This window comes from Hyaena hyaena, unplaced genomic scaffold, assembly GCF_003009895.1.
Source record: "Hyaena hyaena isolate Hyena2069 unplaced genomic scaffold, ASM300989v1 scaffold_553, whole genome shotgun sequence".
NCBI classification, from domain to species: domain Eukaryota; kingdom Metazoa; phylum Chordata; class Mammalia; order Carnivora; family Hyaenidae; genus Hyaena; species Hyaena hyaena.
Window position 1 is genome coordinate 129,777 of NW_024081184.1, and position 13,289 is coordinate 143,065.

At 48.8% G+C, this 13,289-nt stretch overlaps 1 protein-coding gene across 2 annotated transcripts in view; it reads right to left on the bottom strand.

Annotated features, from left to right (window-relative positions):
* Positions 1-307: 307 nt before the first annotated feature.
* TBX4 (T-box transcription factor 4) overlaps positions 308-13,289 on the bottom strand; it is a 31,894-nt gene continuing 18,912 nt past the window's right edge. The window contains exons 6-9 of one of the 2 annotated variants that reach the window (XM_039255995.1): positions 6,431-6,583; positions 5,390-5,478; positions 5,036-5,271; positions 308-2,499 (exon numbers count right to left, since the gene is read on the bottom strand). In XM_039255995.1, coding sequence (XP_039111926.1) covers positions 1,883-2,499; positions 5,036-5,271; positions 5,390-5,478; positions 6,431-6,583 — 1,095 coding nt within the window. In that variant the 3' untranslated portion in view covers positions 308-1,882. Of the gene's footprint in view, positions 2,503-5,035; positions 5,272-5,389; positions 5,479-6,430; positions 6,584-13,289 lie in introns of both variants that reach the window. The other variant, XM_039255994.1, reaches the window with a different exon arrangement.

Sequence of the window (13,289 nt, forward strand, 5' to 3'; positions counted from 1 at the left end):
ACCACCAGGTTGTGTGCTGACTACTGAAAGGTGACAGATTCTTGTGTCCTGCCTGCCTTGCCCTTCGGGGGTCTTTGTGGGCCCCGGAATCCAGACCCATCATTTGCAGAGTAGCACGAGATCGAAGGTACAGCTGTTTGTTGCTCCTAAATTCCTTCACTCTAGGCTCAGAGGCTCCATAGTGTAAATGCTCAGAGGCACAGAAGAAATAGCAGCAAAAGGGATGGTGAGACCATTGCTGAGCCAAGAAAGGACGAGTCAGTAGTAAAGAGCATCCACACACTTCACAGTTGTAAAATGGCTTTATGTTCTGATATGTAAAATAAAATGTCCATGCTATATAACAAAACACTTGAAGTTCCATACCCCCTGTTGGCTAATGTGTCTTTCTAATAAAGTTTAATCTGTGGTGTGTGTGTTTATATATATATTTATATTTATATTTATATATTTATTTATTTTATTCTTTATTTACTTATATGTTTTATCTAAACCATTCTTAGCTTTTAACGTCAAGTGTGTAATAAAATTTTAAATAGATGTCTTTCCAAATACCCCCTCCAGCGTTCATTTCATTAAGTTTATTCATTTGTAAAGAGCAAAGCTGAATTTGACATGTGGCCTGCATTTGTGAGATATATATATATTTATTTATTTACTTATTCATTTATTTATATAATATATAAATAGCTATTCAGCATGCAAAGAGTTTAGTGATTTCCCAAATTTGATTACAGAGTTCACACCAGCCTCAGGGATGGTCTGGTGACGTTCAATGCTAAAAGAGCTGGGCTGGGGACTACATGATTCACCTCACTGGAGAATTATCCCGGCTCCTCTGAGCTCACGGGCTGAATTTACTGGAAGAAATGAATGTTTTCTCAATTCTTGTTTTTACTTCTGTTGGGCTTTCTTGCTCCGGAGGCGAGGGTTTTCTGGGAGAGCAGGCTCTGCCTGGCGGCAGCTCCGATGTAACCTCCTGGGGACGTTGCCAGGTGAAGTGTGTTTCATAATTGCCAGTCACAGGATGCAGGTGGTGCCTGCGAGGCCGAGTCTTGTGCACCGGAGAGTGAGAAACTGTATGTTGGGGACGGAGGGGAAGGGCTTTGTACTGTATAAGGAAACCTGAATGATGACAGAGATGCTATTGGTTGCATTTTCCCTCCTCTTGAAGATAAAGAACCGTTTTTTAATACTCATCAGGTAGCACTTAGCACATGACCTTCTCTGAAAGTCATGCCTCAGACCTCAGAGCTCCAGGGATCAATTTCCAGGCCACTAACTGAGCAGTCAGCTCTACTCTCAGAAGCAGGCTTCTGTGGCTTAGCTGAGTGCACGTCTCAGGTAATCTCACAGAATCTCCAGAAGCCAAAAGAGTGGGCTTCCTGCCCCCTTAAATAAGATTTTCAACTTCTCTTGCTACCAGAAGGCCGGGAGCTCTAAGATATGCACAGAGCCCTCCCACCCCGGCAATGAGAATCTGCCCTCAACTTTCCCTGTGAGAGAGACCTCACCACCTGGCCCCTGAGTAAATCAAAGATTATATTATCCAAATCTCTAAATAGCTCACATGAACTCTCTAGTCCCAACCCATCCATGCACATGTCAAGAGACGTGAGATAACAGTGGACCCAGATCCTGCAGCCAAAATCACTTCTTAGATAATTGTAGGTTTTTTCCCTTGTCATGGCCTCAATTGTATATCAGAAGACAGATGCTCTCCAAATGTGTGCATGTACACACACCCCCACACCCACACCCCCACACACACGCATACAACCCACCCTCTGAAATACCTTCCTGTGTTTCTTGGTAGAGCAGGCCACCCACAGAGGTGAACACTGGATGAACATGGTCCTGGGGCTGTCGAGAGACATGGGAGTCATCCGTCAGTCCAGTTCTCTACAGTTCCCATTCCTGAATGGTATTGTAAGGAAGCTTCCCGGGACAAGGAGAAGCTTTGAGAGTAGAGAAACTCATTGGCAGCATTCAGGTGTGGAGAGGGTGGCTTCCTCTCGCACACCGCAGGGAGGCCTCGCTCCCTCGGGAAGGAGGCGGCAGGCCCCCTCTCCCGGACCTGAGACTGTGAGAGCTGATTGTAGACGCTGAAGTGGGTGTTTCCTGGGGGCTGGGAGCTCTGCGCAGAGATAGTAGGCAGCCGAGGCATCATAGTGGTGGCGGTGAAGTGCGTGGGGAAGGATTGGTAAGGCACAGTCTCCATCGTCTGAACGCTGTAGCTTGTGTACGGTGAGACGGATGTCCACATGTTACAGCTCAGTGTGGGTGGGGGCAAGTCATCCACACCAGATACCCCAGCAATCTCGGGCCCTGAACCTGAGTACATACAGGCTTCTCTTGGGGTCACCTCACTGCAGTAGGAGGGGCTCAGCATCTGTTGGTCATAGGGAGGGGGAGAGCGGAAATAATGCTCCTCCCCCACCGCAGGGGGAGCCTCCAGGTAGGATCGCTTGCAGGGTAGGTCCAGGTGGCGGGCACTGTCTGCTGGAAGACAAAGAAACCTTCAGGAAGAGACATTTCCACCAGCCCAGGGCCCAGAACAACCCACCCTTGTGGATGCCAAGATGGCTACCCTTGCCATTCAGGGCTTGCCCTTGCCCCGCGTTACTATAGTACTCCCAGAACCATTTTAATCAGCAACAGCTTTTGTGAGGTGGTGGCAGCCAAGAAGTGGTCAGATTATGGACACTGCTCAAAGGCCACGGGGGATACCACATCGGTAGACACTGAGTGATGTGGTTAGCCAGGCGGCAAATAGCTTTCATCCTTTGCCACCCTGACTCTTGGGGATGGCAAGAGGCCTTAATGTGCACTGGCATTCTTAGTCTAGGCCCACCCTGGCCAAGGAAAGTGGAGGCAGTTGCCAGGCCAAACCAGGCCCAGAGGCCACATCTGTCTGACTTAGCCAGAAAATTAAAGCCACAATGTTTCTGCCTTAATCCTCAGCTCCCAGGAAGGCCTTAGCAAGCCAAAGCTACTCACAGGCATGTGCCTACTACTTTTAGAAGAGGAAGTAACCCATACATATGTTCAAAGAAGTCCCGGCAGATTGTTATTATACCGATTCCAACACAACAGTGTTTATAAAATTAAGAAATAGAACTGATAATAAGTAAAAGATGACTTCTACTTTTAAGGCTAAACTGATACTCTCTATGGAGAAAGAAGACGTCAGCTGCCCCAAACCATGTATGTGTGTCTTTCAACATCCTCAACCAGCTTGACTCTCTGGAGTGTCACATCCTCCCGTGGGACCCAGGGATGACCCAGGCCTGAGGACTTGGGCAACAGACCACTCAACAAATTTAAGAAGACTTGTCCAATGGCTTAACTTGGTCTCCCTCCTTCTGTTTTCTCTAGCGATTCATTCTGGGAGCTGTGTGTATACGCTCAGGGCAGGGGGGCCTGGGGAATGAGTGAACTGAGTTTGAAAGCCTGCACTCACCTCTCGCCTCTGCTCCTCTGGAAGCATCTTCCCTGAAGAGAAGGAACTTGCCTCTATTTCTTGCTCAGCCCTCTCATCTTTACTCATCCCTCCTCTCTTCCCTCCAAATTTCTCCTTTCTCGCAAGAGCACTAAGCTTTTGGACCTACAAAGTGGCCCAGTGACTGTAGGTCAGGAGTGAGCAAACTCTTCCTATAAAGGGCCAGATTGTAAATATTTTAGGCTTGGTGGGCCATAACAGAAGCTGTTATCACACGAAGGTGGCCATGGACAATAGTTGAGCAAGTGCGTATGTCTGTGTTCCCATAAACACAGATATTAAAGTTTGAATTTCATATGATGTTCACATGACATGAAACAGTCATACTTTGACTTTTTTTCAACTACTGAAAGATGTAAAACCATTTTTTTATGGCTCACAGGTTGAACAAAAACAGACAATAGTCCAGATTTGGATCAAAGGCCACAGTTTGCCAACCCCTGCTCTAGGCCATTCATTCTAACAGGACTGGAGCCAGCGGATACTTAGAGCTCTACCAGCTGCTCCCTAGGAACTAGAGAGAACATTCTGGATTATAAGCAAAAGTCCCCAAACTCATTCCCAAGAGAATCTCAGTGGCCCTGAGGGCTCTTCTGGTGTAAACACTAATCATCTGCATTTTATAGATGGGGAAACTGTGACCTGCTACCAGAGCACAGATGTGCCATTTCCCAACTCAGGGCTCTTCTTCTCCAAAAGAAAAAGAAAACAGTTCTTTTGCCTCTCTTCCTGGTCCCCAATCTACATCCACAGTAGTTTATTTCCATTCTCAAGAAGCCTCTGCAGATCCTGATATGATGAGGTGAGGAGCCTATTCTCATGACTCTGGGTCATCTTTGTTTTAGGATGGAGGTTGCTTTGATAAATGACAGCCCCAACCCCAAAACCTCTGGGCTATGATGCTTCAACCTGCTCCCGTGCTTAGAGACAGAGCCCAGCTGACTTTGTGTGATCTCCCCCTCCCATGGAGGCTCTGAAAGTAGTGACTGTAAAGCAACATCTGGAACTGGGGAGGGGCATCAGTGTCTGGGGACACCAAGGCCATAAGCTGTCTCTGAGAATTCTGAAGTCTGCATTAAAATCAAGAATCGGGAGCCTCGGTGGCTCAGTGGGTTAAGCGTCCGACTTCAGGTCAGGTCATGATTTCATGGTAAGTTTGAGGCAGCTTACCATGGTAAGTTTGCTGACAGCTCAGAGCCTGGAGCCTGCTTTGGATTCTGTGTCTCCCTCTCTCTCTCTCTGCACCTCCCCAGCTCATGCTCTGTTTCTGTCTCAAAAATAAACTTAGAATTTTTTTTTAAATCAAGAATCAACATTCCCGCACAGGGCCTGACCATGGTCCCTAACCCTCCAAGCTTATTCTCTCAGGCCACACAATAACCGTGTGTGTGTGTGTGTGTGTGTGTGTGTGTGTGTGTGTGTGTGTGTGAGTGCGCATGCGCATGGGCACCCATGCATTAGTGGAAAGTGTTTGTAGGAAGAGCTTTAGCCCTCCTCTGACCCTCTACAGCTTCCAGACTCGGAGAGAACTACCTCGTCTTTTCAGGCAGTGATAGAAGAGGCTGGAGTCCCTCTGGGCTGGGAAGGTGTTGAGGGGAAGGTCCTGTGGCTCAGCCGCAGCAAACTGCATGTGAGCACCATTCTCATACTGGTAGTGCTGGAGTGCCTGGTGGGCACCATGCAGAGGGCTGACGTCAGGCTTGGCTGAGAGCTGGGTGGAGACAAGCCTCTGTCTCATGATGCTTTTGGAGATCACAGGATATTCTTTGCTGGAGGTGTGGGAAGCCAGTCAGAGGGAGACAGGAAGAGAGTAAAGATACTTAGAGCGTTACCCAGTCTGTGTGCCTGAACCCAGCCGCCCTCACCCCCAAGGCCTGGCAGCCCCACCTCTGCAGCCGGGCCACACGCAGGTCACTGTCGTCACTGCCCCGGAATCCCTTGGCAAAAGGGTTGTTCTCAATTTTCAGCTGTGTGATCTGTCAGGAGAAGACGCACAGAGTGGCTGGGGTGGGGGGCTGGGCTGGCTCCGGGCCCTCCCGCACTGGCCCTGGCACGGTCAGAGCCTGGGGCAGCTGCACACCCAAGTCCAAGCCCAGCGCAGTCCTGCTGGGTCCTCCTCGGCCTCACCGTCCACATCTGGCTCCTCATGAGCTTTCATCCACCTGCAGACCTTCTGATTCTGTCTCTTGTCCTCCTGCCCCATCGTGTCTGGAACACCTTCCCAGCTGTGTCACCCTTGTCTAGGGCAACTGCCACCTCGGCTTCCGAGGGACCATATAAATCTGACTGTCACTGTTCTGCCTAAAATTCGCCACAGCCTGTGGCCCTTCTCCAGAGCCCCAGCTCACCTCAGCAGTCCCAGGATGCATGATGTGAAAAGACCCCCAAGCAGGGTAGCACAGGCAGAGGCAGAGGGGTGGGGGAGAGCGGCCCGTGCAGGGGGCTGGAGGCAATTCGGGATGGTCAGGCTAGGGGAGGGGGCGTAGGGGGGGAGGTGGACCCCCTGGCCACAGCCTGGGAAGGGCCTCCAGAAGGCTCAGTCTTGGCGCCTCCACAACTGACAGTACCCTGGGCTCCTTTCCCCATCCTCTCCCCTTCCTCAGCAGGCCAGAATCACCTCTGAATCCCACCAGGGAGAAGAAGGTTGTAGAACAAAATGGCCTAACCCTCAAGCCACAGGTCAAGCTCCATGCTCTTGGCTTCTACAGTTGCCAACTTTGTCCATTCTCCATAATTACTTTGCACTGGAGATTTAGGAGTCTGGTCCACTTTTCCTGCTCCGCATCCGATTTCTCACTACTCTGAGGGAGAGTACAGGTGTCTGGGGTGTCTCTGCCTCACTGCACGGGTGTGTCACTTCCTGCCTCTTTCTAGTAGCACAGAAATGCCAGACAGCCTCAGCAGTGGGGGCTGTGGAGATGGCCGTACCTTGTGATTCTGGTAGGAGGTCACAGAGATGAAGGAAGTCTCTGGGAACACATGGGTGCAGAAGGCTGTGTTTTTGGAGCCAAAAGCATTGTTCTCATCAGCCTTCACGATGTGTAGCCGTGGCTGGTACTTGTGCATGGAATTGAGGATGATCTGGAAGAGAAGTGTCTCTTTCTGAGCTCCAGGTCCCCGCCTTCTTTGGTTCCTGGTCTCAGTCAGCTGGGTTTGGGTTGGCTTTCATTCTCCTAAAAGCCCAGGCTTCAGGGCCTGACTACTAAGGACTGAGGCCAGAAAGGTGCTAATGCTCCCAAGTGAAGAACCAGGATCCTGAAGCCCAGCTCAGTCCTATGGTCCCCACTCAGCCTCTCTGCTCTGGAACCAAGGCCTGGCCTTCCTAATGGCACAGATTGTTTTACTGCAGTAAGGAGAGCCAAACATTTAAAAGCTCGAGTGACCTCAGTACATTATAGCAGGTGGAATTCCAAGCTGTAAGCAAAGGTCCAGGGTGCCACTGACTTGCTGTGTTACATCAGGCAAATGTCTGGACTTCTCTGAGCCTCAGTTTTAATATTTGTAAAATGGAATCCTAATATATAACTTACCTCCCTCAGGTTTCCTGCTCCAATGGACTCTTTACCCAGATCCTCTCACTCCCTGCTCACGTCTCCTGCTCCTCACCACCCTCTACTCTGTGACCGGCCTTTCTTAGAGATACCTGACCGGGTGTGCAGAATAGCAGAGGAGCTGAGGAAAGGGTCCCACTCTGACTTTTTCCATCTGTTTCGACATTCGCAGAGGCCTGTGGAAGGGGTGCTGGGGAAACCCAGATGCATCCTGCCCTCAGACCTGCCCAAGGCAGCTCACAGCCTGGTGGGAAACTCCAACATGGGCTAGAATTCCAGGTGCCAAGGCAGGAGACAGCAAAGTTCCAGAAATAATGCCAGAGAAGGCCAGAGGCCCCAGGCACCTACTGGCCCTTCGGGATGCCTGGGGCTGGGGAGGCGGGCCACCCCACCAGACACAAAGAGCCCAGGAGGCTTGGCCCCAGAGCCCCGGGAGTAACACACAGTAGTTGCTGCTCCAAACCTGCCTCATTCGGCTGTGCCCCACGGTAGCGGCTGCATCATGTGCCATTAAAATGTATTTTTTTATCGTTGACATTTGCCAGACGCCCTCCCCATTGGAGGCAGGACCAGGAATTTGGGGCATTTTATCAGCACCGCTGCTTTTGTTAACCCTTTGGCTCCTATCCTGGCTGGGCAAGGCGGGCCCTCTGGCCCCATTACTCTCTCACCTTCCTTTCTTTCCTTCCTGGGCTGGCCCTGCTGGCTCCCACCCTTCCCCGTTCCCAGGGACAGGCCTGATGCTGAAGCTTGTTGCAAGATTAAACCCCGGAGCGACCCGAGTGCCCAAAGAAGGGCCAGAGCCAGGCTCTTGCATGGAAAGCCAAGGCAGCAGCCTTAGTCTGGGAAGGCCCCACTTTCAGCTTGTGCTGGGGACAGAGACAGCTCAGAGGGCAGGTTCAGTGGCAGAAGTGGGTGGCTCGGGAGCTGGGCCGTGGCCTCTGGCTTTCCCTGGGCTCCTCGGTTTGGCCAGGTAGCTCCATCCAGCAGGAGCCTGCTTTTCTGCCTTCTGCATTGGCTGTACCCCCCTAAGCTCCCAGCGACAAACTTCTGGATCTTCTCAGGGCAAATACAAGCACCCCAAACCTCAAGCCAGGTCCTGCTGCTGAGGACCCACTGCTCAACCAGGAGCCAGCCAGATAAAAAAAAAAAAAAAAACACAAACAACTCAGAGTGGACCCAACTTCTGCCTTGGGAAACCTCAATGGACGTCCATTCCAAGGAGGCTGGGGAGAGGGGCCCTTCAGGTTACTCTGTCACCCTGCACTGCTCTTGGCTGCAGGAGTCCACAAAGGACCTAAGTTCCCAGAACTAAATACCTGGGAGGTGGCCTGGCTGTCTCCAGAAGTCTCCAGATTCCCACCTCTGGGCCTTTTCACATGCACTTACCTCTGCTTAATCTTCTCCCATTCTCTCTCACCTTCTAGGGCAATCATCTCAAAGCCCGACTCTTCTGGGAAGCCTTCCCAGATGACTAAACTCCAGATGCTGAAATTTCCTCCCCGTGCACTGTCTGCTTGGCTATTGTGTTGCTTCCTAGTGGCTTCCTATTTCCTCTTGTCCCTTCAATTAAACTATAAACTCCTCAAGAGAAAGGGCCAGATTTCTTACTCCTTTTGTACCTGTAGGCTTCTTTACCCCCACACAGGAACTAATAAGTACAAGGCAGGGTTTCAAGAGTGGGGAGACTTGGGCCATGACCACAGGCTTTCCGTCCCTTCCTCTCCTACCTTCCTTTGCTCACTAGAGACAAGGTAACCTCTGAGGCATTTTTCAGGTGAAACACAGTGATGAAACGTGTGTGCAGACATGGGGCACCTGGGTGGCTCAGTCGGCTGAGCGTCCGACTTCGGCTCAGATCATGATCTCATGGTTCATGGGTTTGAGCCCTACGTCAGGCTCTGTGCTGACAGCTCAGAGCCTGGAGCCTGCTTCGGATTCTGTGTCTCCCTCTCTCTCTGCCCCTCCCTTGCTCATGCTCTGTCTCACTCTGTCTCTCAAAAATAAATAAATGTAAAAAAATTTTTTTGAAAAAAAAAAAATTTGTGCAGACAACCTCCCCATGAGCACTTGCATGCTGCAGCTGTCTGGCCACTCTGGCTCTCCTAGGGCGGGCAGAACACAGACACTGGACTGACAGACCCCAGGCAGATGCAGGCACTGGCATGGTGAGGCTGGGCTGTTCTTTAGGGACACCTTCAGACCAATGACAGTACCTACCCTGCTCCTCTGCCAACTGGGTTGTCACCGGCTGTGTTAGTCCAGCCAGAGTCCTGGGTATTATCAACTCCCCTGCTCCTCACTGTCACTCACCTCCAGGTCCAGTCAGTGACCAAGTCCTGTGACTCTGTCTGCAGGATAAAAACCTCTCCATTCCCCTGCACAGCCTTGATTCAGGCCCCATCATCTCTTTCCTGGTTTGGGATCACCTCTTCCCTGTCTCTATCTACTTCCTTTCCATCTTCACATGCCGCACAACAGATCAGGTCACTCCCCTACTTAGAACCTTCCAGTTCACCCAGGAACGCCGCACACTGCTTGAGAGCGGCACCTTTTGTAGTTCCTCCTCTTCCCTCCCACGTTCCCCTTCCCCGGTTCCTGCCAGCATTTAGAGCTCAGTAGATGTCATATATTTATAATGCTACCTTTGCTGGTTCCCTCTTGCCCCTTGGCATAAAAGCCCAACTCTTTAGCCTATCAGACAAGGTCCTCTATTGACTGACGTGAAGAGATTGCCAAACACACCTTCTAGGGAAGGGCTCCAGACTGGCTGGCAGGGAAAACTGGGAAGAGAGAAACTGCCTGCAGGAGCAGGAAGGAGCCACTAGGGATCAAGAAGGGTCCAGAAGCTTCTATGGATCTCTGTTCACCAGCTCCAAGTCTTGAACAAGCTCTTCACCTCCAATCATTGGCAGCCCTGTCTATAAAGTGAGGCCTTCGACTAAGAAGTGGTCCCAAACACCCCTCCTCATTTGGACCCGGACAAGTGTCTGGAAGAAAGTCCCCTCGTTGAACCAATGCAAATATGAACTGGAGCCTCAGCCCTAACAACCCAGGAGAATGTGAAACCAACTCCATGACTCACACCTGGCTTACTCGGAAGTTCCCCAGGCACCACATTCATCTCTTTTGCCAGAGTCTCACATTTATATTTGTGGCAGAGGATGTTGGGCCAAATGGACCAGCCACGTCAACAAACCCCACTACATGACTGGTCCCGTCATTGTTTTATAGAAATGGGATTCATTATGTTCTGGCTACAATTCAGAAGCCTGTTCTATTTTAATGACTGTGATAGCGCCAAACATCCATCTCCTCAAGAGATCACCAGAGCTGCTTGGCCAATGAGGTCCAGATTTATCTGCGTTAGAATCACAGAACACTGGGGCATGCAGAGGCAGGCCTTAGAAATCATTCTAGTCCAACCTCCTAATTTACAGATGAGGAACAGGAGGCTTGCAGTGGGAACGTGACTTGCCCAAGAACACATAGCTGGACGGAGACAGAATCCTGAGAAGATTCCAGATGGCCTTCGAGAGAGTACACATTGCTCTCAACAACATGTTCAGTAATGAATAATAAAGTGTCAACCAAACGCCATACAAGATGCCGACTCACCAGGCCCTAATGTCCATAATAGAAGGCAGCGTATCTGGGTGCTAGCCATACAAGTGTGGCTAATGTCCATTTTGTCATCTATTAAAACCAGATTTTCTCCTGCATCATAGTTTTACTTTCTAAGACTACCTTGTCCATCATCCTTCTTACCCTCCCCAGTCCTGCAAAGAGGGAAGGACAGGGACAGGATCTACAGCTTACACAAAAAGAAGAGGGGCTATCTGGGTGGCTCATTCAGTTAAGCATCTGACTTCAGCTCAGCTCATGATCTCATGGTTTGTGGGTTTGAGCTCCGCATCAGGCTCTGTGTTGACAACTCAGAGCCTGGAGCCTGCTTTGCATTGTGTGTCTCCCTCTCTCTCTGAAAGAGCTCTGTCTCTCAAAAATGAGTAAGTGTTAAAAAAATGTTTTTAAAGAAGAAGAAAAGCAGAAAGGTAAGTGATTGAAAAGATATCTAAACTAGAACTGAGTTAGCCAACTGATATGCCTTAGTCCTCACTCCTAGGGCAGCAACCCAAGGGTCCGGAAACCCTTCTGCCTTCTCCCACAGCCTATGCACTAGCAGCCAATGTTTATGGGGCATAGCCTAAGTGCCAGGCCCTGTTCCAATGAGCCTACACACATCATGTAATTGCTCTTTACAACATATCTGTGAAGCAGGCATTATTACTAGTCTCACTGACTGTGGCTCAGGGTGGTGAAAGAATTTTCCCAATGTCAGACAGCCAGTGGGAGGCAGAGCTAGAATTGATACTAATTTCTGAGCCTGAGCTCATATGCATACCTGGCCGGGAGCCCCAGGCCTGAGCTGGAGTGTATGGGGCATCTGTATCTCCCAACACACCCAGCAATGGCTCAGCACATTGTCAGGGCTCAGCAAATGTGGGAGAAAAAGAGAAAAAGAGGGAGAACAAATAGCTCTGGGTCCCTCCTGACAAGTTGACAGCATAAGCGTTGGAGGGAGATCAGCCCTTAGCGGAGGATATGCCTTCTCTGTCTACATACCAAATACCACCCCCTTCAGTGGGTTCACTCATTTGTTTACTGCTTACTAGCATCCGCTGTGCCACAGTATCAGGCACTGGGATACAACGGTGATTTAAAACCTTATGGTTTCTGGGGCATCAAGGTGGCTCAGTCGGTTAAGCATTCTGACGTCGGCTCAGGTTATGATCTCATAGTTTGTGGGTTCGAGCCCCATGTTGGTCTCTGTGCTGACAGCTCAGAGCCTGGAGCCTGCTTCAGATTCTGTGTCTCCCTCTCTCTCTGCCCCTCCCCCACTGCACTCCGTCTCACTCTCAAAAATAAACACTGAAAACAATTTTTTTGGTAAATAAATAAATAAGTACCCCACCCCAGCCCACAAAAATGAACCAAAAAACCTTATAGTTTCCTATCTGGCAGGGGAGTCACACAGTAATCCAAAAACCAAGCAGAAGTACATAGTGAGAAAATGTACTGGAAGAAAGACTGCATTTTTATTAGTAATGAACAAGATGAAATACCTAACAGGAAACATGTGGGACCTTATGAAGAAAACTTGAATCCACTTTGGAAAGACAAAAAGAAGACTTCAGTCAAGAGAAGGGTATTCCTATTAATCCTCCCTAAGTAAAATTATAATTTCAAGCAATTCTAACAAAAATACAAATAAGTTTCTTTCTCAACAATATAAGCTGATTCTAAAGCTCATATGAAAAAATAGATAAGACTAGCCAAGAAAACTCTGGAAAAAAAAAGAGCAATGGGGGACCAGCTCTGCCAGACACTAAAACCTATCACGAAGTCTCAACAGTTAAGGCACTGGCACATGAACAGACGCAAATTCATATGGAGATTTAGTGCACAGAAATAAGGCATCCTTGGAAACCAACTTGACAATAAACTATTTAAGAAAAAAAAAAAAAAAAAAAGAAGGCATCCTAAGCCAAGTAGGAAAGAAAATCAGTCAATTATTGGTGTCAGGACAACTGGATAGCTCTTTAGAAAAAACGAAAAATTGGATTCACACCTCATATTGGATGCCAGAATAAATTCCAAAAGGATCAATGGTTTAAATGTAAAAGTAAATCCATAAAATATTAGAAGAAAACACAAGAAATTTTCCTTATAAGTAAGGAGTGGATAAGGGCTTTCAATTAGTCAAAATCCAGAATCCATAAGGAAAAGAGCAAAACATTCAGTCAAAAACTTCTGTGTGGGAATACCACTACAGGTAAAATCAAAAGGCAAATGACAAACTAGGAAAACACCTGAGCAATTCCTAACACGTATAGAAGCTAAATCTTCCTAATTTATAAAAGCTTCTAGAATTGATAAATGTTCAAAACTCTGAGAGAAAAAATAAGCAAAGGGTAAAGACAGACATTCACAGAAAGGGAAAAAAGATGCCTAACCTCACTCATAATAAAGGAAATACAAATTGAAACCAGTGTCTACATTTCACCCATCAGACTGGCAAAGGCCACAACTTTACTCTCCCATCCTGTTGGTGAGGCTACAGCAATGGTGGGAATTATACATCAGTAAAACCCCAATGCAGGGCGAAACTATGAATTACAAATCCAAATACCTTCTGAACAAGCAACTTATCACACAGATATACTTGACACAGGAGT